We start from the raw sequence: 24,509 nt of genomic DNA, 5'->3' as shown, positions 1-24,509 counted from the left end.
TTAATTGAAATGATCTTCCAGCACAGTAAAGTCAGTAGGAACAACACTGGTCCTGGCTGCTTCCCCCGGTGGGATATATTTATTTATTTATTTATCTTAGATATGGCTTCCAAGTAGCCTCCTGGCATTATTTTTGTATGATCTTTGCTCTCCGTAACACTCACACACACACGCACACTGATTAAAAACAAGCTACAGCACGAACCACGGGCTCATCTGGCGCTGAACAACTTCGTCTATTTCAGCGCGATAAAATTGGGAGTAATTTAATGCCGATTCGCTTGTTTACCTGTAATATCTGAATGTTGATAAAATGCTATTTAAGCAATTATAATGGCGTTATTAAGGTGACACTCCTGGAAGGTGACTCCGCTCCGTGAGCCAGCTGCTGCAGGGGCGGGTAGCGGATGTGATCCGTTCCGGGTGTTCCGGCCGCCCGGTCCTCTCCACTGAACTCCAACCCCCGCGCTCTCTATCAGCATCTCATTCCTGTCTCAATATGTCTCAAGATGGCGGCCAATGCAGGATCGATGTTTCAATATTGGAAGCGCTTTGACTTACAACAACTACAGGTCAGTTCAGCCTCTGTTTAAATCGCCTCCGCTTCTTTTCGTTTCGGCCCCCTCGCCTCTTTCGGCGGCCGGGTTTCTGGTCTTTTTCCGCGACCGCCTCGGAGGTGTTTCGGAAGAGAATTCAAGACCTCTTCCTCACATTGATGAAAGTGGCTCTCTTGCTGATCAGAAATTGATCCTCTTTGTTCAATTCAACATCGATCGGACACTGCAACTGGGCAAGCCGGGGCGACGCCGCGGGGATGCGCCGAAATAAAAGCCAAACGGCGGCGCTTTAGCGGAAAGCTCACGGCTGGCTATCTTTATTGCGTGTTCTTCAACTTTTACCGGAGCCAGTAGCCGTAGTTAGCCCGACGCTTTAGCCGTTGTAAGGTTGGATAATTTCGGAGGGGGAAAAAATAAGTGCGACTTATTATACGGTGGCGCTGTGGTGACACCAACCGTTGAGACGGGCAGCACAGACACACAACAGTGTTTTTAGTTGTGTTTTCCTCCCTCTGCTTTTAACTGTCACATCTGTAAGTTTAGTTGAAAGCGGACGGGAACATTAGCAACCTTATCGGCTAACGGCTGTGAAACAGTTTATATTAAAGTCGTGTCAGAGATTATGCTTGATGAACTCGGCCGTCTTTTTTTTTCTCGGTTTCCCCTGCACACACAGTGAGGTTTTCACAGACGTTGCCACGTCTGTGGGAAGTGGACAGGACGGGACAGTGTTTGTTGACGCGACGCAATTAAAAACACGAACGTTGGAAATGTGATAGATCATGACCTTGTGATTATGATCAACTCCCAGAAATGTCCCAGCCTCGCACGCTCGAGCTCGCTCGCGCGCGCACGTTCGCTAATCTCGGCGTGCACGGAGGAGATAGATCCGTGGCACAGGGAGGGAAAGAAAGAAGGGGGGGGGGGGGGGTACGAGGAAAATATTGGGCCTTATTCATTGCGTGAATATAGCCTGTGTATATTAGAGCGTGTTTGACCTATCACAAGACGTGTAGACAATGGCACTGTTGTGTTTTCCCGTGGCATTTTACATGCATTGCTGCATTTTAAATCACAGTTTTATGAATATTAGTAGCCCCAGTTGCTGTCGTCATTAACATAAAGATTGCATTATGTAGGCTTGGCCCAATTGTTCATACATTTATTTTGCAAACCGCATGGGCTTTGGGGTTTAAACTTTTATTTAGGTCATGATGCCCCTATGACTGGGTAGACAAAAGGACAGTGAACAAGTCTTCCCAGCGGGGCTTTGTGTTGCACTTACGCCACATCATCAAGGCTTCACTTCTCCTATTTATTTGATCCTGTTCAGTCCTCCTACTCATGCCCCCTTGTTCATGCATTATGTAAAAAAAAAAAAAAAATTGAGACTGCTTTCTCTTGTCTTTCCTCACTATCTATCTCCCACCCCCTTCCTGCTCCCTTCCAATCTTTCGCTCCTTCTCCTCCCTCCCCCTCCCTTCCTTTTATATTTTTTTCCCTCTCTCCTCTCTCTCTCTTTCTCCTCTGGCCCTTCACCCTGCTTTCACCTATTCTGCCCACTCTGAACTGGTGTGTGTACGCGTGTGTGTGTGTGTGAATTTGTCTGAGATCAGTCTTTTTTTCGTAGATTGACTGCCAGCACGGACAGTGAAGGCACTGCCAGCAGCCAGGACATGAAAAATGCATCGCATAAGTTTGTGATAAGGCCCTGGGTAATTATGGCAAAGGCCCCTATCACAAGCGATTAGTCAGGACAGTGAATCTGAGCGTGTGCAAAAAGGCTGGCGGTTGGCAGGCCTGTCTGCAGGATAGGAATCAGTCGGAGCTGGTGTGTGTGTGTGTGTGAGAGAGAGAGAGAGAGAGAGAGAGAGCAGAACATTCACTGTCTATTATTGATGACATCTTATTTACTCTCCCTCCCACTGAGAGGCTCCTAGAGGAAAGCCTTCAGATAAGGACCTTTTTCTTATCCATTTTATTTCTTCTTTTTGGGAGGATAATGTGGGGGTTAGCATGATATGATCGTGGTCTACACACGGCTCTGTCAGCCACTTGCTTTCGAATTTGCTTCCCTCTCCTTGTAATCGACGGGCAGTTCGCGCCGTACTTAGACTCGCAGCCTGATTCGTCTGTGCGAGAAGCACCAGCAAAGGAATGTTTTCTTTTCTTGTTTCTTTTGATGATGAAAATCCAACTCAAGCTAGATGTCAGTAGCTTTAAGCCATCATAGCGTGTATTCCTCAGGCTCCGACTGCTGATGTTCATTAAAATCCTATTTGATCAGTGTGTCCCATTCCCTGTGTGAGAAACTAGCTAGGTGGTTGTTACAGGACAGAGAGTGCTTTGAAACAGCACAGCGAGCTGTTAACTTGTCTTCTCTGCATGCCTTTTTCTCTCTCTCTCTCTCTCTCTCTCTCTCTCTCTCTCTCTCTCTCTCTCTCTCTCTCTCTCTCTCTCTCCCCCCCCCCCACCAGCACCAAATGGGTGCAACAGTGATGCTTTTAGCAAGGTCTTGCACACTTGCAAAGTGGATCAGTGATTCAGAGATGATGGCAGGGTGACAGTGAATTACAGATGGAGAAGGCTTTAACGTCTGTAATCCCTGTCCGTCCATTACAGAGTTGAGTTTCTTTAGAGGGGATCATCACTCTTCTCTCCTGTTGTTTTTTCCTTTTCCTTTTTTTTTTCTTCCTTTTTTTTGACCCAGTCAAGCAGTTTGCTGGAACATTGCGTTTCTGCTTGAGAGCGGTGAGAGATTGCGCTTCATTACAGGCGAGCCTTAATAAGATATGAGTGAATAGCTGGGCCTTTATAGCTATGGTTTGCGTATTTTCTGTGAAAGCGAGGAAAATTAGGAACAGACCATTCTGTTATACACAATTCCCAATTTAGGCCTAATAGCCTACATCTCACCTCATAACATTTCCTGGAACAACGCACCCCCAGAGCCATTTTGAAAAATAGTTCGCTATGTTAGTGGACAGCTAAATAGTGACTTGGATGAAAGCTGATATAGACCCCAGTTCTTATTCACCACCTCCTAATGGGTAAATTTTGGAAAAGGGTTTTGTAAGTTGATCCCAGAGCCATGGTCAGTGGCAACCTGAGTGGTTTAAATCTCTCAGTGACTGGCTCGCTGTTGTCTGCAGGAGTTTTAGTGTTAATTTATGAGCTGGTTGTCTGAACTCACTGGTGGGATATTTTTACCCCTCTGTTGCTGCACAGGCTGGGGGAGCATAGAGGAAGGGGGGCATCACGTCATGCTTTTACTGTAGCCAACCGCTTCTCTGCCCAGTGACAAAACCTGGCATTGGGACTGAGGTTTCACTGTGTGTCGGTGGGTGGTGAGCGACTAAGCATGAGTCAGACAGAAGGACGAGTGCATGTCAGGTCTTTGGGCTGTCCTCCGTCTACTCTGGTGGGAAGCTTTGTCATCTTACTTTCTGAGAGGTTATAGTGTAAACGTGTGGAGACAACAAGGTGCAGCTCTCAGAAAAGTCAGGGGGGAGGAAATAAAACTCAAACTTCTCATGGACCTTATCACTGGTTAATTCTCAGCAGAGGCCCATACTCCCCAACTCCTCAGCGATTACGCGTACGTCACTCTCGGGCTCGGTTTTCTTCACCCTCCCTCTGAATCGAAGAGACGAGTGTCTAGTTTAGATTCACTTCATCCGATTTATTATAAATATTAAATGTATTCCTGCATGAGAGGCATAATCTGACTTTTTTTTCTTTTTGTTTGTTTGTTATTTTAACTTTGGCAGGGTAAATGAAATTTGGACCAGTGTCATCTGATGTTTGAACAAAAGATACAAAGCACTTAACAGGAGTCTAAAAATAGGGGCAGCCAAACAGATGGAGTCAGCAGCTCTCAATTCAGGCTTTATGCAAAAGTGCGCACCAAACAGATTTTTTACCTTTTTGAAAAAGTCTCTGCTATATAAAAATATAACCTCATGTTTTTGTGTTCATCTTTGTCATTTTTTCCCCTCTTTCGATCAGAAAACCAAAAACCAAATGAAATAATTGTCTCCTTTATAGTAATTCCATTGTGGTACTACGGTTTAATTACATTAAAGTTCAGTTTTGTTTAACCCAAGACAACATTTATTATGTTGAAAACGTGAGGTAAAACGGAAAATCTGCTATGATTTGAACGCAGGGCGTGGATACGACATGAAGATGTTCACATTTCCTCACATTTTTTCTTGTTTTTCTTACAACAGTTATGCCTTTGGGGCTTAATATACTCCCTGGTTTTTATAGTGTTAGTTTATGAGTGTGTGAGGTATAATTTCTGAACATTAGGGAATGCATTTTTACCAATCTCCGTTTTTATCAGTGTGTATTCAGCTCAAACACTAAACTACTTAAACCACGCGAATAAATCACAAAAATAAGGGTGTCAATATATTTAAAAAGTGTTTTCAAACATCAGCAGTAAATAAAATCTCTGTTATAACTCTTTGTAGGCAATATGTTTACCAGCTCAGATCAGTAGCTTGCACCCTTAACAGTATCACTGTAAAGTTTGGAAGCTGTGATAATATTTAGAGAAACTTTATCCAGGATCAAAATGTGGGCCCATGTAAAAATCGTCCGCCTTCCTGCTTTTTCTTTTTTTTCCACTGCATAATACAAAAACTTACACCCAACAACCAGCAGCAAGAGCATAAGGGGGCAGTTTGCAGAGACCTATTTTCAAGTGGCAGGCATTATTTACAGACCCACTTGGAGTCTCTCTCACCTACAGCATCATAGAGTTTCACCGTATCTCATGACAGAAGCATCCATTATCACGCTGCTCTGTATTCCAGCAGAGAGAGCAAGGGGCTACTGTGAGCGGACACTTCTCTTTAGGCTCGCTGTGGAATATACTGGCTCTTTCCACTTGTTCCAGGATGATGCCCACTTTATTTAAAAATCAAGCGCGCACTTGAAACGGCGCCTCAGAGGCTGATGTATTCCTGCAGAGTCTGGTGTTCATCTTGTAATATTAAGCCTAAGGTTTTCAGTAAACAGAAATCCTGCATTCCCGAGAGGGAAATGCGTCTTGTCTTGAGTTTGCTGCGAAAGTCAAAATGCAGAGAGAGAGGTGAACGCCGACTGGAGGCTTAGATCCACTTTTATAACAAAGCAGTCCACTCATACCCCTTTTTTATATGTACTTACATATGTTTTACATGCCTCCCATGTTTTTACATGTATGTGACCTACAGATTGAACCTCATATTTTTAATGTGTACCTGTCAAACAACATTTAGGGGCGCTACTGTAAAATTATTTAAATCTCCTCCATTCCCTGATCTTCTATCATTCAAGTAATTAATTGTGTTTTTTAGTCTTTGCCTTACTTTACAATCTCCAGAGTCATTTTCCACTCCACATGCAATAAATGAAGATTACAATTAAGCGTGGTAACCTCAGAAATGTGTGGTGAGAACCCACCCCCCGTGAATAATGCTTTTGTGAAAAAACTGACTTAAAGCAGCTGAGGAAATCTGAGCTTTTAGAAGCTGTTTGATTGGCTGTTAAGTAGCAGATTTCTGATGACCCGGCAAGAAGCGTCTGGGTGAGATTTGAGGCATTTCGAAGAGTTTAAACAAGATGTTAACATGGAAACATAAACAGAGGCAGCAGACCAGAAAACGAAATGGAGTCTCATTTCCACAAGGTACCACAATGTGATAATTTAGCCCAACTGCAGATGGTCACACACTGGGGGCCATGTTTTTTAACGGTTTGACTAATGTAGTTCTACACGAGTGTGTCAAAATCAGTTTCTGCAGCAGAGACTCCAGGGTTTTTCCTGCCTCAAAGTGGGCCTTTTGGGGGGGGGGGGGTGACTCCACACAGAAGCACGGCTGGTGTACATATATTTAATGCAAAGAGTCTATGTTGCCTTAATCTAGAACAGACTGCATTTTCCTCTTATTTTTTTTGGTGTTTTAATAAATAAAAACCTACTTTCATCTTGAGTAAATAAATCCCCACTTAAAAACCTAAAAACCTGTCACGGCCCTGGTGATTTTCTTTTTCTTCTTTCTTTTGGATTAAGGCCAAAACCCTGTTACTCTGTGGCCTTCGCTTGACTGCTGTATCCAAGCTATTGGTGAACCACTTGTCCTACCTAATTTTAGTGCTGTTTATCTCACTGTTATCAAGGCGTCTCGGCTAAATAGGTTCTGAGGAGCCTTATGCAGACCTTATCCCATGTCAACCCATGACACCAGTATCAGTGTCCTGTTAGATCATTGACCATAGGTATTGAATTCTAATAGGCCTATTGGTGTGTCCTAATGGTCCAAGTATTGAATTATGATATTGGCAAGGGCTGATGGCCTCTAGATTGAATTATGATATTGGTATGCTGCGGGCTAATGGTTCTCAGTATTGAATTATGATATTGGTGCACTTTGATGGTGAAGGGATTGAATTATGATATGGGCAGCTATCTGCTAATAGCTCACTCTGTGTAATTTTCAATGTCAATCATGGCTTCAGTTGCTAGATCCATAGCCGGCCCTAAGGCTCAATACATCAGTGGAGTCAGGTGGGAAAAGCCTTCACCCTTTAGACTCGGCTCTCACTCCAATTTACTTTCCGTTACAGTCTCCTTTTTCACTTTCTTATTCAGTCCATCAGGGGTTTTGTTGCTGGACTCATTGCATCAATCTAAGAATAGGTGTAGAAATTTATTGTTTTTCTTTTCTGTACACTTTCTAGCCTTTATTCTCCCAGAATATGAGGGCTAGAAATGGCATGTTTTAATAAGGAGCCGGTTATAGATGTTAGATTAGGTAAAGAGTTTTATTGATTGCCTGTCCCTCAGTAGCTGTGTGTGGATTTAGGCTCTCTTGTTTTTTCCATGCACAGTTTTATGTTATAAGGCTCCTAATGTTTAAGTAATGGCTCTGAATATGAGCTAACTTAATTTCAGTAAGTGTCCACACCTTTGCCGTGTTTGTGTTGAGCTCATTCCCATTTTGGTAGTTTAAAAGCAACCAGAGCTGCGATAGTCCTGCTGCCAGCTCACGGAGTAAATGGACGGCCTGCTTCTGTGTCAGCCCTCTAAAAATAACACAGACTGCTGGCTGGGCTCAGCAGAAAACTACCACCGATTATGATGATTCAACTACCCTGTATTCACAGGTGCGTGTGTATATATGTGTGTGTGTGTGTGTGTGTGTTACATGGGGGTGGGTTGTGCTTAACAAATGGTTTTCTGCATTTGGTACAGTGTTCACTGGTTTACTTTTAGTTCTTTCTTAGGTTGGCAAAACTTTTGTTCAAGTCAGGAGAATTTGTGTGCTGTTGAGGTGAACCACAAAAGAAATCTTTCTAATTTGAGTCATGTTAATGAAGTGAAAACTTTATTTATAGTGGACATCAGTGGATGCAGTGGGTCCTTGCTACTTTAACCCTAGTTAAAGGCCGGTCCATGGCTTTGGGAAATTGTATACGAAGAACGTCCTGTATCTGCTAAATTCATTGAGCGTCCTCAGACGGTACGTTAACCTCTTTCTGACCTTTGACCCGAGCAGCTGTCTGACTGGAGTCAGGGTTTGGATGAACTCTGACCCTGAAGACCCCAGTATGACCTGGGCTGTCTGACTGGCCTAACCTTTAGAGCTAACAGATGATGACTTCACCATCTGTCTAGCCTCCTTGAACTTGAACTTGTGTGAAAATGGGGGTGAAAAAGAGAAGAGGAGAGAAAACGGTGTCACAGTTTATGCAGGCGGTTTTCCTGCCGCGTATCTGTTTTAGTTTTAAAGCTAAATTACCGAGGTGAGAGGTTTGAAACGTTAGGTGTTGTTTAGCTCTTTGCGTATAATTTGTGAGCTCCTGCTCGAGTTGGAGGAGTCTGTGTGCCCCAGTTAAAAAGCATAAAATTGGCTGTACATTGCTGAGCTTTTAAAAACGGGGGTGGGAAAAAATAAAAGTGAGAGTTGCCTCTTGAGGAAGGGGGAAGGGACTGTGTTTAGTAGACACAGGCTCATCCGCTGACTGCTGTCTGACCCTGAGTTCAGTGGTATGGTTATTAATAGGCCCAGAGACCTCAACTTCCAGGAGGCCCTCTGATCAGCTCCAGATGTGGAATGAGTGAGGACAAATCTACGCTAGCCTATCCATGTTTCACATGAAGCAGAAAGTAGGAGAGATAGGCATTTGGTGCGACTGATAAAGAGTGAGGGAGGGAGGAAGGGAGGGACAGGAGACCTTTCCACAGCAGGAGTGTGTTTTGTGAGTCTTTGTTTTCGCGTGTGTGTGTGTTTTTTCGTTTATTACACTCTCTGCCCTCAGACCAAAAGACCATAAAAACGTATGGCATCACCATGGCGACCATAATAACTACCTATAAAACAGCGTGTAAACTGTGAAATAAGACAAACAGACCAGAACAGCCCTGGCTGGCTGACTGAATGGCTGCCTTCCGCCATAAAACTATTTGAGAGCCAGACTGAAGGAATGCCTCGGAGGCTGCTGTGGCTGTCACGACACATGAAAGGATTAGGCTCTGTGTTTTATCTCCTCTTTATCTGATGGTAATGGATAAGCTGAGTGTAGCCTATCATCTGACGCTTGGGCCGGGGGTTTGATGTTTTAGTAGGGTGACGGTTTGTTGAGTTGACCGCTTTGGTCTATTGATTGCTGTTTGATGGTTTTGATATGTAGGCTGTGTGGAACAGGTCAAGTCTTTTATGCAGTGAAGGCTCCAAATAGCTTTTAGCTGTCCTTCACTCCCCCCATTACTCTAGTGGTTCGTTTGATGTTTGGATCAATCAATAGAAAGAGCCTGCGCTCTTACACATGCTCCATCCTACTTCCCACTGAGCTCAATTCCTCTTCCTTCATTGTGCAGGCTTTATATCACATTCTCTCAACACAGAATAAATGATATAATTACAACCCATTACTTAGCCTAACGCAAGCTAATTATTCTGTCATTACTGTAAGGATTAGCTATGCTCATTCTCTCTTTCGCACTGTGTTCCTCTGCCTTTTCCTCTCAAAAGTCATGCAAGCAGAACAGAGCAAACGCTTACTCATAAAGGCTGAGTAAGACTAAGCCCTGGGACATGTTCTGTTGATGTTGATTGTATAGACCATGGGTGTCAAACTCAGTCAGGACGCAAGGCCACACTAGAAAGTAGTGACAGCACAGACTGGACACATTAAAGAGTCTCGACATACAGATATGTCTAAACTAATGAGGCATTTTGATGTATGCTTTTAATTTATGCGAAGAAATCAACATGCTGCGTTTATAGGCTGTGGCACAGCTCACACTGATGTGTCATCAGGCGTCTAGAAAATTACTGGATACAACAGATAGACGAGGCTAAATTAAAATGTGGAAAAAGGGCATCACGCAGAGCAGGGATTTAATGTACCAGAGGCACATGAGAGTGATGCACACCTTTTTTTTTCTTTCTCTCTTTTTTCTTTTTTTTTCTTCACTGTCTTGTAACTGTGCCAACAGTGCGAAGCTGCTCCTCGTCCTTATATGGAAGTCAAAGTGAATTACAACAAATCAAATAGGCTAACGAATTGAGAACAGATCAAATCTTAACTGAATTAGAGGAACTTTAAACACTGCTCCATTGTCAGAGCTCACAGACTTTGAAAGCTAAAAAGGTGTGGACGTTTGCACCGTTACACTGCTATCTTGCACCTGTGATTTTCTTTTTTTTTTTTTTTTTCTTTTTTTTTGGTCATTATCAGGGTTTTTTTTTTTTTTTAACCTTGCATATAAAACATTCTGGCTTCCACTGAAGAGGTTTGGGCCTTCCACCAAAAGAAATTCACTGGGACTGTGATAAAAATATTTTAAGTGGGGGTTTAATCTTTCCAAGCTTAAAATAAATTTTTATTTATCAAATTGCCAAAAATATCAGGGAAATGAACAGACTTGTTTTTAATTCAAGTAGCACAGGCTGTTTGCCTTAACTTTATGAAACAATTTAGGCGCAACCTGTGCCACCGGCCGTGCTTGGGTGTGTACTCACCCCTCCCAAATGGCCAGGTCCGAGCCAGGAAAAAACGCGATTATCCGCCAATTGTTGCTCGTACCTGCATTTGAAGTCATTTAAAGTAATGGCGGCACTCTAAAATTGTCGGGCCCCGGGCTCGTGTGTGTGTGTGTGCTACCGGGCCTGAAGAGCCACACTCTTCTTCCAGACTTGATTAATCCCTATCGCCCCTTTCCATGATCGCAGTTTCCATTTTTTAGTCCGTATCTGTGCACTCATCCCCTCCCCAATCTCCTCTCACTGGCACAGAATGGCTTCCTGGCAGAGTGGAGGCATTAATTCAGGGATGAGAGGTGCGATACTCTCACCCTCTCTCTATGTCTCTCTGGTTCTCTCGCTCTCTCTCTATCAGCGCTGTGTTTGTAATGCGTGGCCTTTATCGTAGCTGAAACAGCTCACTACCCTCTGATCCTATCTCAGATCTCAATATCCTAGCCGTTCCACCCTGTAAACGCAGGGATGAAAAATCTTGCCCTTTCACCAATGCATTACACCCTAGCATATCGCCATACCCCTCTCCTCCCATTGCACACTCCACACCACTCACCCTTTGTGACACAGGCCTCCAGCTAAATTCAAACTCTGCAAAATGAGACCAAGTGAGCTGCACTTCTTCCATGCCAGAAACCATCTTAGTCTCATTATATTTGTATTTAGGCTCAGGCCGGGCTTCTGAATCCCCTTGTCAGATGATAGGTCAGGCAAAATAATGACTAGCTCTCAGTAAGCTTCAGGAGAGTTAAGGCTTGGATGTTGGGGAGATAAAACAACAACCAGTCTCTCAGCAGAGAAACATGGATCAATACAAACGAAGCTGCGGTGTAAAAAGGCTGTTTTTGATCCAGGCTTGCGTCAGCATCGCTGAGGTGAGTCTTGACAGCTCCTGTGCTGTTGGTAGATATGGATCTGTGTTCAAAAAAAGGAGCAAAACGCTCAGGGACCACAAGCGTCTTGTTAGACTATGGAGAGTGTTAGGCTGACCCCCGCCCCCAGCCGCTCTGCACGTAAACACAAGAGACGTGCACACCATTTCACAAAAGCACACACCAAAAAAAAAAAAAAAAAAGTGCTCCTCAGTTGTCAGTAAAACTCTTGTAGCGAGGAAAACTTTGTGGCTTTCACTCCAATGGGTGAGAGGAAAAGCACCCCCCCCCCCAAAAAAAAAAAAAAAAAAAAATCAACAAAAAAAAACAGAGATTCAGGTAGATACAACTTGCGTCTTCAAACTCTGTGTGGTTTTGTGAACACAGTATCTGCTGGCACATTTAAAGTTGTGCACCCCGCTATGTCAAAGGTAGAAAGGCAGACAGGCAGCCAGGATTGTAAGTCTCTTATCTGTGCTGCTGTTGTGCTGTGTTTTGAGGGGGCGTGCCTGTGATCTGTGATCATGTACCGTGTCGTTGTAGCGAGCGTGGCTGTCGCTCCTGACTGAGCTGCCACCCCGCGACTCCACCCCCACACACAGTGGGTTTGGCATACAAAACAGTCAGCCGCATAGGGGGTGGAAAGCTGTGCTGGGAGTTTGAAAGGTAGGCCTCGTAGATTTCAGATAAGACATCTTTCCAGACGCCTTTACTGTTTACTATCATAACCACATAACAGCCTCAGACATGTCGGAGATAAAAGGAAAGATTAGCGACTGCACTGGCAAGACAGAAAACTTCATCTCTTAAACATCTGTGTCATGTTGCCAAGCACAGAGGCAGGAAAAGGCTTCTCACGTTGTAATGAACACAAGAAAGCTAATATGTTTTTGTTTTTTAACAGTACCCTCCTCTGTAGTCTGACTAATATGGTGTTAATATTACTGAGAAGAAGCGGATGTATTTTTGTCTGTCCCTTTCTACGCCTGGCTCGAATTCAAGGGTGGTACTCCGTTAGATTAATGTGTAAAACATGCACCGAATGTGGCGCAGTTAACCTACATGGTGTTTGGACTAAAGGAGTAGTGGCAGTCTACTTGGCATGTGTGACTGCAGACGGGGTGTAAACAAAGTGTTTCTAGCAGTTACAGTCCCAATTATTCTACAGAGAAGGAGCTGAAGCAAATCCTTGTGCGCTGTTCTCTCCTCGGCGTGCACTCCTGGTCACCGTACGCTCCTGGCAGCACAGACGGCAGCTGCAGATCGACTTCACACTGTGTACATAACAATAACTTTGTTGTCATTCCACCAGCCTATCTGTCTCGTCATCGTCGGAGCGTGAGGGCAAAAGAAATTCCACAAAGTTTTGATACCTCAATTAAAGTGCGTCTGTCTCCTGTTATCTCATTTAGGCTGTAGTCAATATGATTGGCATAATAAGACATGCCTGATTGGGGCCTCCCATTTAATTAATCAGTCTCACTGTATCATCACCTGTGGCTCATTAGAGTAATTAGAGTGAATTAGTCAGATAGAAGGCCTCTCTCTGCCTGCAGACGAGTGGAAGGAATTTCATTAGGAGTGATGAACACACATACATACACCTTGGGTCTGATGGCCATTGGTAATGGGATTTGTTTACCCGTGACTCTTATCAGCGATTACTAATATTACCGCAGCGGTAGGATGGAGAGACGCTCATTTCATGTCGAGCGCAGCCTCTTCCTCCTCGCTGCGAACGTGGCTACCCGTGCCAAATTCCGCCGGGCGAACATGTTAGCAGACTTCCTCTTTTGAAACGGGAGTTCAAAAGAATGTGGAAAGACTGGGCTCCCCAAGTTACTGCAGCGGCCTGTCTGTGCATTCATGTGAGAGCACACGCGTGTGGAGCAGTGTGCAAGAGGCTTCTTGGCCAAGTCGGTGTTGAAGTCTCTCTAGGGAGTGTTGGCAATCTGTTCCAATCGTCTTTACAGCTGACCAGACGACCAAATGAACCAGGACAGGGACTGCTGCTGTGGGCCAGTCCAGCCAAGCCAAGCAGGGCTGTTATAGCAATCACACAGACATTACAGCCCACTTAATGCTCCCCTGCACAGACCACGTTCCTTCCTCGACTAAAAACTAGACAGTGCAGATTCAAAAATAGCGCTGGTGTTGTAATGAGCAGTTATAGAATATATTAAGTAGTTTTTTTCCCTCTTAAATGAAAAGTAAAATCTTTCAAAGTCGAGCCAAGGAGAGCCAGAGAGTGTTGACCTCAGAGGCTGAGCCTGAAGGCCCCAAACCCAGCAGTTTTTCATGCTTGATGGTTGTCTGCAGGCTGTTCACTGAAGTATTTACATTATCTAAAGGAAATGCATTTTCTTCTTGAGTCTTGTAATGCAAAATGTGGATTGTGTTCATTTACCCGGTTTTCTATCTTCACTTTTAGGGTTTTGTCTCCTTGTCAGACTAATTTGTAAGGTTTGTGTGTGCGTCTTATGTCTGTTACTGATGTCAAACAAGATAGAAGGAAAATCCCAGTTGAATGCCAGATGGCTTAAACCCCTGTAGAGAAGCCTTTTTTTAAATTTGAAAAAACATTTTTTTTTTAAACAGTAATCAACCTCCAAAGTTTTGAGCCTAATAAACTTTATCAAAGTCATTAAAATAACATGTAGCGAAGCATTTTTTAAAACCCTGTGATAATAAATAGAAAACAGGAAATTTAGTTAAAAAATATGCAGCATAAGTAACTGCAAGGATAAGACTTTTTAGATTTCTTTTATTTAGGATTTTTTTTTTCTGCCATGTTTGTCCTTTCTGACTTCTTTGTTCAGCTCTGAAACTTGCCAAGGCACTGCCCACTCCTTTCTGCCAGTCTGCACACGCTGTTGCTGTTTGTGATCGCTGTGGTGACTCGGATAGATAGTGACACATGTCACCATGCTTTTCATTATGAAAATGAAGGGTCTTCGTGGTTCTATTTAGCCATCTATTAATCTAGCTATCTGCTATCTTTAGTCAGGACGGTAACATAAACTCCAGAGTACATGCTAGCAAGTATCACGTAGCTGGACTGGTTAAGCACTGACAGTCCTAACTGCAAATAATTCAGGCAGCTCGGATGGTTAGAGTTTATACATTAACATTCATATTGTGGAAAAAGTGTCCGCCTCTTTTAACCCTTGGTCAACAAGCTAACTTCCCAGGAAACCTGGAGATATGGCGAAGAGAGCGGCAGCATTTTACAGCTATGAATATATTTGCCCTATGGAAATGTGGCATGACAGTTTGACTCCTGTAGTCCACACCATCCAATGCGAGAAACTTAACAAGTTTGAATTTGATTTAGAAACAAAAATGAAAGAAAGAAGTGGGCATTGGAAGCATTTTTTTATATATATTTTAAGGAGGATGAGGGAATCAAAGACCTCACCAGTGTTCAGTATAATTTTTTTTAATTTTCCACTTCATACAAAAACAGCATCCAGCCGAGAAAACACAGAACTGTTTGTTCAGTGTTTCACTAACGTGCTTAAACATGACAACTTCATGTGCAGTAAAATTGAGCTTAATATAGAAATGTTAATGGTTTTACTAATGGTCACGTGTGTGTGTGTGTGTGTGTGTGTGTGTGTGTGTGTGTGTGTGTAACGAGCAGGCAGCGGGGATTGTGCACTTTCCGATGTTACGCTCTATCAGCAAGATGAGTGTAAAGTCTGCCTGTGTCTGCTGATGTGGGCAGAGGGGTTTGCTGCATAGTCAAAACCTGACTGAGTGTGAGGGTCCTTTTTTATGTCCCCCCCCCCCCCCCCTCCTCTCTCCCCCCAAACTAAGACCATGCCCATAATTACTTGCCCACTTGGCACTGAATCAATCCTCTTTCATGTGTGATGTGTTTATTTAGCTTAGCAGTGAGAATTTTTCTTTTTTTGGAGCGAGGATTTGGTAACACATTGGGATATATGCAGGGTATTGGAAAGGGATTGGACAGAATCAAGGGCGTTGGAGATTGGCACATGACCTCTTAAAGCAGAGCCCTAGTGGAGGATTGTGGATATTTCACTTTTATGAGCACAAAAACGGATCTTATTGATCAGCTTAAATGAATTGATTTACCTGCTTTGTTGAATTCCTTCAACACCGTTTTGCATAAAATTCGTGGACTAATGTGCATATCGGAATGCATCCTGAGAGCTCCTGTCAATAAAAAGACAATGTTGTTGCAGGATTTTTCTTCATCTGAGTAAGCAATACTATAAGCCCTGCGTTTACAGTGACTGTGAAAGGCTACAAATGAACAGCAGTGTATAACAAAGGAGCCATGCAGTGTGAAAGTTATGATCTCTGTAAACCCACAGTTGAAATAAGAGTGGAGAAATGAAAGCAGTTGTAATGGGCTTATTCAGACGTTACCTATGCTCTATCGGCCATCCATACTATTTCACATTTGCAGAATTCGCATCACATCATTGCAGAGGGAGTATTTCTGTTTTCCAAATGTATTCCATGTGCCTAATCACACAGCTGGGATGATTAACAGCAACCACACTTCGGGGATACACTGAAATTTACCCTCGTTGCTGCCAATTCCAGCTGAATTCACATCAGGCTTTAAAATAAAATTTCAGCGAGTGATTATAGTCCACGCTGATCAGAAAAACAAGGCTTCATGCATCATATCGTCGTCATATCAATTTGATCCTTGTATCTTGAACATACTGGGCCCTGTATTCTTGTTCCTGTAGCTAATCTTTACCAATGCAATAATTACACCACTGTTCATGAACTAGAACATTCAGTTTTTGACAATTAATTTAACATGATTAAAATTTATCAGGTTCCTCCTTTCATCAAGCGATGCACAAGCCTCTGCGCACGCTCGAGTTCACTAACAGATAGTGCAGCTGCTCCATGGCCATGGGCAGACAGGCTGCTACATCAACTGCTCCATGGGCAGTGAGAACAAGATGGCATGTAAGCAAGTGAGCAGTTTTTTGTTTTTTTTTTCTCTCTCCCCAAACATCCTGTTTCTCCTGCATAAAATCCATTGCAGGGGACAGTCGACTGAATCCATTTGTTATACTTTTTCATGGTTTGTGGTTAAAACGAGATCACGGCTGGTCAGGGAATTAAACGTAATGCTGATGGAGGGGGAAAAAAATCTCCTAATTAGTTCTTGATCACACTGTTTCTTCAGAGGGTTGAAATTTCTTGTGTGTTTTTGGGGGTGGGGTGTATAGGCAAAGTGGGGAGGTGGGCATGTGTGCGTGAGTGTGTTTTGGGACCTTGTCAGCAGACTGAGCCACAAGGGCCCCTGTGGTAATGTGTGTATTAAATGATTAGTGCGTTAGTTAGCATAACGGCCCTTCAGCAGCGTTTAATCACTCTCAAGGGTGGGCGGCCTCACAGGAGGTGAATGGGGGGGGGGGAGAGAGAAGGGGAGGCGGGGCAAAGGCAGAAGAGAGATTTAAACTGAAGAGAAGGAACTGCTGGTTGAATGAGTGAGTAGATGATCTGTAGAGAGTATGGAAAAATGAGGGAGCGAGCATGACGGAGAGCAAGAATCCAGCCGAAACATAATCCAGCAGCACTCTCACACACTCAGCGGAGAGCGGAGATACAATCTTTACAAGGCCTGAACGGCTTGTTAATGTCAGCACACGGCCCATCAGCTGGAACAAGTCCCATAAATAGCTATTAATAACAGTGCAAAATGGATGTGGACGAAGGTGGGACCTCCGTTCAGCCTTGACAACTGCTGCTGTTGATAATTGTGTTTTTGTTGTTATGTGGTGAGGAGTCACCTGGTAGTCAATAATTGGTTTGAAATGCCTGGGCATTTACTAGTAGTGGTTAGAGCGGTAACTGATTGACTGCCAGGGTGAAAGGCCGTCAGGTTTTTCCTTGGTGGGCCGTTGGTGTTGTGGTTCTGCTTTCTGAACAGGTTAATGCTCCAGCAAAACCAGTGGAACTTTATGATTTGATAGGCCTGTGCCAGAGTGGTCACAGACATATTATAGGTCAAAAATAATAATTTAAAATACAAAGCAACCAATCATATGTGTGTGTTTGTTTGTTTGTTCTTTACTTTATGCCTCAAATTTTTAAAACTGGCTGTAATATGTTTTGTGTAGACCCCAATGAAGGCCACAAGCTGAAGCACATCAAAGGTTTAGTTTTTAGAAACCTCTACTCTGTGGCCGTGTTTTCGGCCTACTGCAGCATTCTGAATAATATCAGCAAAGCAAATAGGTCCAACAGTTTGCAGTCTAGTCATAAAACAGCTCCCATCTTTTAATCGTAATTGATAACAATGATTACGATTATAATGACCATTACAGTAGTGATAAGTGTAATAAAATGTTGAATGCAACTAACAAAAACAACAACCTGTCTGTTTGTCTTGCAGAAAGAACTAGACGTCACCGCCACGCAGCTTGCCAACAGACAGGACGAGAGCGAACAGTCCAGGAAGAAACTCATCGACCTGAGCCGCGAGTTCAAGAAGAACACTCCAGAGGTGAGAAAATCGGATATTCACAGGCGAGCACCAACACACAGCCACGCGTACAGTGCGCCCCGCAATTCTTTTGACAATCACGCTTGGCCTCGGCGTTTCTCGGTGTCTGCTCTCCTCTTCATAAATGTAGCCGTGATTATTTACTGAGAGGAGTAGACGGAACAGAGATGCGGGCTTGGCTCCCAAAAATAGTCTCTCCATTAGTTTCCCTGAAATCCTAAAGAGACAAAACAGAAAACCCCTCAGGAGTTTGTATTATCTGACCTAGTTTGGTCGGTGAGTGTGTGTGCGCGCGAGAGAGGGAGGCAAGGAGAGAGTGACAGAGCAGAGCAGGAGAGAGAGAGAGAGAGAGAGAGAGAGAGAGAGAGAGAGAGAGAGAGAGAGAGACAACACTACTAAGTGGGATCAGGAGGGAATTCTGTCCTGTTCCTGTGTTCCCATCACTCCTCCAGGGAATATTTGTTTCATCTCTGTAACCAAGGCAACATATTTCAAACCTCACAGCAAAAACAAAGTATTGTTGTGTTATTATTGGTAATGTCACCATGGTGAATTATTGATGGCAGCATGAATTATGTATGAACGGAGTAGACAGTGGATAGAAAATTGTCAACTCTCCGCGGAGTTGACAGTAGGCCTATTATAGTTACCACAGGATGGGGATTGTGACTATTGACTTCAGCATGTAGCCCACCCGCTGTAGAGGAGTATACACGGGAGGAAACTGTACCTGCATACAAAGGATGCTAATTTCACTTCACCCTACACATTCATCTCTAATCTCATTTCCAAGTATAACTGCACAGCTAACAACACACACAGGGAGGCAAGACAGACACAAAGGGAGAGAAACACACATGCAGAGGCAGCGGGAGCCATGCACAAAGAGAACATGCAGAGAAGGCAGAGGCACAAACACACAGAGGCAGATAGCCTAGATCACAGAACAGGACACACACATTCATCAGTGTAACAAGGCTGTGATTTAGGAAGGCTCCTCTGGCGTCTGTGTGGCCCCTGGCATCTCCCTGGTATGTGGAGGAGGAATCTGAGCCAGGCCAGACGAGCGACAGGATTCATTACAGGGCTGTAACAGCCTCAATAGGAATCAGCACTAAAACTCCGGGCGTTTGGAAATACAGAAGCATCAAGGCTGCCTACCAAACAGGCTGGTTCATAACGTGTGATGGCCTGCGCTTGATTAAAAATGCCCCGATCGTCTTGTGTGCATTTGAGGAGCCGCGTTTTTTTTTTTTTTTTTTTTTTTTTTCCATCGCTTGCGTGGCTGCATGTGTATGTGTGTGGTTGACCAGCTTATAAAGCGGGCTGTCAGCTCTCTGTGGTCCGCACCAGTCAACGGAGATCACAGTCACATCAGATCAGACTGCATTAGGCTGAGCGGGAGTCCGTCTCTGATCCATTATTCAACAACCAGGAGACCGGCCCACGTTGACTGTGTCTAGTCTGCTGAGCTGTACTCGGTGTGAACTGCACTCATGGTCTGCATAATAACGCACACATGCACGCACGCACACACACACACACACTCACGCAGGCTTTTGTAGCATTTTGAAAGTAGTGCAAAGAAATGCAGCGTGAAAACAAAGTTTTTATAATTCATTAGGACTGACACGCTGTTGAATTTTTTTTTTTTTTTTTAGAGACTACATCTTGCTGCGCTTCCTAAGTCACCTAAATTATTCATCCACTTCTTAATTTCCTTTTAGTTAGTCAAGACTTCCCTACTACACTGTTATAAAGGCAAGGGTGGGAATGGTTGTAAAATGTCCCAAAGATTGCTAGCCAGAGGCAGTGGTAGTAAAACAACTGTGTGTGTGTGTGTGTGTGTGTGTGGTGTGCGCGTGCACACACACACACACACATGTTAGTGTTTAGCTGCAGGCTAGACAGACAGCGAATGGGAGTTCCATACTCCCTGGAGGATTCCTCGGGCTGGCCTGTCTGCTGTCTGCCGGCAGCTTACACACCAGCCATCCATCTCTTGCTGCCTGGGCCCCTCCACTCCCCTCACTACACACACACACACACACACACACACACACACACACACACACACACTGACCATGGTGTCTGTGTGCATTGTTGTTATATGGTCATAAATCTTTGGAAGTGGAGGGGGCAGGGGGTGGAGCACCGCAGAGTGGACCAGAGGGGTTTAAAACTCCGGTGTTCAGCAGAAGGAGTCGCTTGGTGCCGTGTGGTATTTGCGTGTGTTTGTTTTTGTTTGAGTCTACACTAGGTTATTATAATTAACTAAAAGCTAAAAGTAGGTGTAAATGAAGCATTTTAGTTAAGCTCAATACAAACAAAAGCTAAACTTAAATCGAACTAAAATAGAGTAAAGAAAATACTGAAATCTTCAGTTTTAGGTTTTGTCACTTTGGTCTGATTTGCTTTTATTACCTGCCATGTGTTTATCGAGACTTGAGATGTCTACATGTGTGAATGAACATCCTTTAGAAAATCTTGTTTATGTTCGTATTTCTATTCTGAACCTCTGAAAAATGTGACTAAAGCACTCCAGACTAAAGTAATTAAAGACTAAAAGTAACACTGAAAAGAACGAAACGTTTTTCTCTCCCCCAAACAATCAATCCGCATCTGGAAACTGTCTGAAAATAAACCAAATCGAAAACAAAAACACAAAAACGAAAGAAGAAAAATGCAAAAGTATAATAATTGTAAGTAATCATTGAGGTTGCTGCAGCATTTATGAAAGCTTACAGCTACTAAAACCTAAAAACTCAAAGTTAATGAGATTGTTAGAGCGACTTCATATGATTTGGTTTTCTTAAAAAAAAATTTATGGTTGCCTCGAGTTGACTCATCGCGCAGACTCCTTCAAAAAAAGCTGAAGATTATAATTTCAACAAAGGCGGCAATTATTGCTGGACTACTTTTTTTGGTTACTGTATTTTCATAAGAGGTTCTGTGAATCAGCGCTGAGTTGATGATAACACAAAGTGTGAGATACTGAAGTGAAAAGTGCCTTAAATGTTGCATTTTCATTGCCTTGCAGCAAAACGGGGGCATAGATGTTCCAAACAAGTGAACTTTTGTTTATATTTTGTATTTTCATGAATCCAAATATGCTGTAGTGCAAGTCATCGAAAAACTAAAAGGAAACTGAAATGTAAAATTAGAATATTATCAGAATGCAAACGATGAAGCTGACACTTATCTGGTGTTTTGTGTGGGTGGGTCTTTTTTTTTTTTTTCCCTCCATGCTCTTCATCTCCTCTGTGTTAGAGGGAGAAAAAAGAGGGAAGGAGGGTTTTTTTGAGGGGGGGGCAGGGTGCAGGTCATTACCCCTCAGCGGGGGGATATTGAATTGGCCCAGACAAACAGCCGCAACGACCCCTGATGAGGTAACAATGAAGCGGGGTCACCAAGGTCACGACCTGTCCTCAGCCCCAGACAAGCGGCCTGTCTGGACCAACCTGGGATTAGGCCTGGCCCCAGACACTGGTCCCAGGTCAGTTTGGGATGCACGTTCCCCTGCACCCTCAGCTAGGCTTTTAAAGGCAGAGGGTTTCTAAAAGGCGCCGAGTCTCCCGAGCACACATCTGTCGTTGCCCTACTTCACATCTTCATTAGGCAGTTTTGAGAGTGCGCGTGCATTCACAAACTGTGAGAATCAAGTGTTCCTGTACAGAATGTCCTATTCTGCCGCGCTTTTTACCATACGCTCCAGTTCAGTTTGTCAGGATGTGGGCTCAGCTAACAGCACGGTGATTTGCATGTTCCCCTGATACGTACTCGACCGGGTATCTAATCTGAAACTGCTGACTTGTACTGGAAAGTCATGCAATGGGACTTGGGAGGATAAGGAGCGTTTCCGTTATAGTAAAAAAATAAAATAAAATTTGGTGCGCGGACATGATTTGCATTAACGGTAGGCCTTCTCCTCGGCTCATTCACTCTCACGTGCGCTAGCGCTGCCCCTGGGTGGCCCAGGTGGTGCTGCACCTGTTCTTGTGAGAAACGCTGTCCGCCGGAACACCTCCGGGTACAAACCTGGCATCCTCCCTAACATCATGTTCATCACTCACGCACCGCAGTGTTTTTTTTTTTTGTTTGTTTTTTTTCTTTTGTTTTTCATTGAGGTTGACAGCAGCAGGAACGGTCACTGCTTGAGCAGCTTATTCGATTGCTACATAGTCATTATACAACTTGTGCATCTCTGCCACTTGTCCCTGTGTTATTTAGTGCTATTTAAGGATTAAAATATTCAGTTGATTCTTCTGTTTTTGATACTCACTAATCTCCTCTTTATTTTTTTTTAGGATTTACGGAAACAGGTTGCACCTTTGCTTAAGAGCTTCCAAGGAGAGGTGAGTGGATTATTTTTGGAAATTATTATTGACACAGCGATATCCATAACATGCTCCAAGCAAAGTAATCAAATAATGCATTTTATGAAGCCTGTTTGACATTCATTAACTGCTAACTTGCTTCCTCTCGCAGTGCCTTTTTTTTCTTTTTCTTTTTTTAACTTTTGTCTTCAATCATCATCTCTTCTCTCTCACTTTTCTCTTTCCCCTCTTCACTTCGCCATCTCCTGTTCTCTTTCTTGCCACTATCTCATTTCCCCTTCTTTCCTCTCCCTCTTTTCTTTGCTCTGCTCTGCTCTTGATTTTCTGTCCTATTCATGAAGTCCTGTTGCCCGAGGGTGTGTTTAAATTGCATCCTGCAAAAAAAAAAAAAAAAGGCACCACAAAACCCTAGCTCTAGCCAGTCACAACTCACCGAGTGCTATTTCCTCAGACTTTGTCTGCATGATTCTGTGGGGGGATATTTGTTGTTGTTTTTTCTTTTTTTTTCCTTCAGTTGATTTGGTGAATCATGAGCCATTTTTGCTCATTGTGGCACATGCATGTTTACTTTAAGTTTGCCCAAGGTTTTTGTGTACCTTGACCAATCAAAGGTGACTTTTGTGTGTGCTATATCATACCCCTGCTGTCCCCCCCCCCCCCCCCCCCCCCCTCTATCCTCCTCCTCCGTCATTTTGGCCCATTTCCGTCGTGGCTCCTCCTCACTGGCAGCCATGCATTTCCAGTTCGCTCCCATATGTGAAAGTCAGTGGGTAGGAGTGGAAGCGGCTGGTTTAGACTGGGGCGTTATTTGGGGTTGGAGTGGGTGGACATTCAGCAGAATCTTTTCTCTAACACACACACATACACACACACTCTCACACACAGAGAAAGAAAATCATCTCAATAGATAGTGACAGGGCTGCTTTGCTACTGGCCATAGAGTGCTACAGTTTAACACTGGGTTAGTTTCCATATTCTTGTGTTAGAGCAACAACCACAGCCAGTGGTTATGTAAAAATGCTGTAATTTATAGTGGTTCTTCCATGTTCTGCTGATGATCCACAGTCTATTTAGAGAATAGAAACAGCAGCGGTATAATTGGGGCTTTGTCAGCTGTTTCCACAATCCTCATGTTGACACACCTCGACGGCGTGCACACCAGAACACGCTGAGACGCGTAGTGGGTGGTCGCGGAACTGAGAAGGACATTATCTTATGATTATTGAGATAATACTGTACACCCGCGCCAGTCTTAGAGCAGCCCATCAATCAGTCGCCTATTCTGCACGCTTGCATGCCACGACATGAGTTGCTCTGAGAATGTGTAATTTTAGCCCGTCTTTGTTTGCTTACCCCTCAATGCTTTGATCAAGGACAAGACAGCACCAGAAGCCAGAAGGTCTTGTCGAAATCCCACAGTAACTCATCCTTAAGCATTTTACCCAGGAGGGTGAATCTTTACTAAGTGAATGTAGAACTCAGACAGAACAATAAAAAGTTTTAGCCCAGGAACTTGGAGGTCTTGATACTCTGTTTAATCTTTGTCATTGAAAGGTGGATGCCCTCGGGTCATAATTATTACCAATAACAGTAGTGTTTCCACAAGGCCTCAGTTTGGTAAACGGGTTATGTGTGTGTGTGTGTGTGTGTGTGTGTGTGTGTGTGTGTGTGTGTGTGTGTATGTTGCATACTCAGTGTTCCTTGTTGGTCCATCGATCAGATAAGCTTTTCCATTATCCAAGGCTTCAGTCTCTGCTTCCCATAGCCTCCCCTTCCTTATCAGACTCCACTGGGGCCACACACACACACACACACACACACACACACACACAGATATATATGTATACACACACAGGTCAGCCCGATGCCCTTCACACACTACGGGTTAGATAGGGGAGCAAGGTGGTGCTGAGTGATGGTGGCACAAGGTGCTGACGTATGTACGTATGTGTTTGTGTGCGTGGACTTGTCAGGGATACCTTTTTGCAATTGCAAGCACTTCTCATCAGTAACCTACTGATACTGGTGAGGTATCATTTGTGTCACTTCATTTGTTTTGCTTGGTGTGTGTGTGTGTGGGATGGGGGCAGGGGAGCATGTAATAGCAGATGTCATTGGGATTGGTTGAAAGAGCTGCAGTTTGGAACAGCAGGGTTGTATTTGCAAATCCTGGGTGGTCTTCTAATGGCTCTGGTCCTGCAGTT

General features: G+C 43.8%; 1 protein-coding gene across 2 annotated transcripts in view; it reads left to right on the top strand.

Annotated features, from left to right (window-relative positions):
- The first annotated feature begins 487 nt into the window (after window positions 1-487).
- The window catches only part of cux1a (cut-like homeobox 1a), a 57,481-nt gene continuing 33,459 nt past the window's right edge, over window positions 488-24,509 (top strand). For both annotated transcript variants that reach the window (XM_085370858.1, XM_085370857.1), the window contains exons 1-3: window positions 488-572; window positions 17,858-17,968; window positions 22,276-22,323. In XM_085370858.1, coding sequence (XP_085226984.1) covers window positions 510-572; window positions 17,858-17,968; window positions 22,276-22,323 — 222 coding nt within the window. In that variant the 5' untranslated portion in view covers window positions 488-509. The remainder of the gene's footprint in view (window positions 573-17,857; window positions 17,969-22,275; window positions 22,324-24,509) is intronic.

Source organism: Diplotaxodon limnothrissa, linkage group LG14 (genome assembly GCF_057381915.1).
Source record: "Diplotaxodon limnothrissa isolate DT_005_m linkage group LG14, D_limnothrissa_male_GT1.1, whole genome shotgun sequence".
In the NCBI taxonomy this organism is placed as follows: Eukaryota; Metazoa; Chordata; class Actinopteri; order Cichliformes; family Cichlidae; genus Diplotaxodon; species Diplotaxodon limnothrissa.
Note: the sequence above shows the minus strand (reverse complement) of the source record. Positions and strands in the feature narration are given on the sequence as shown.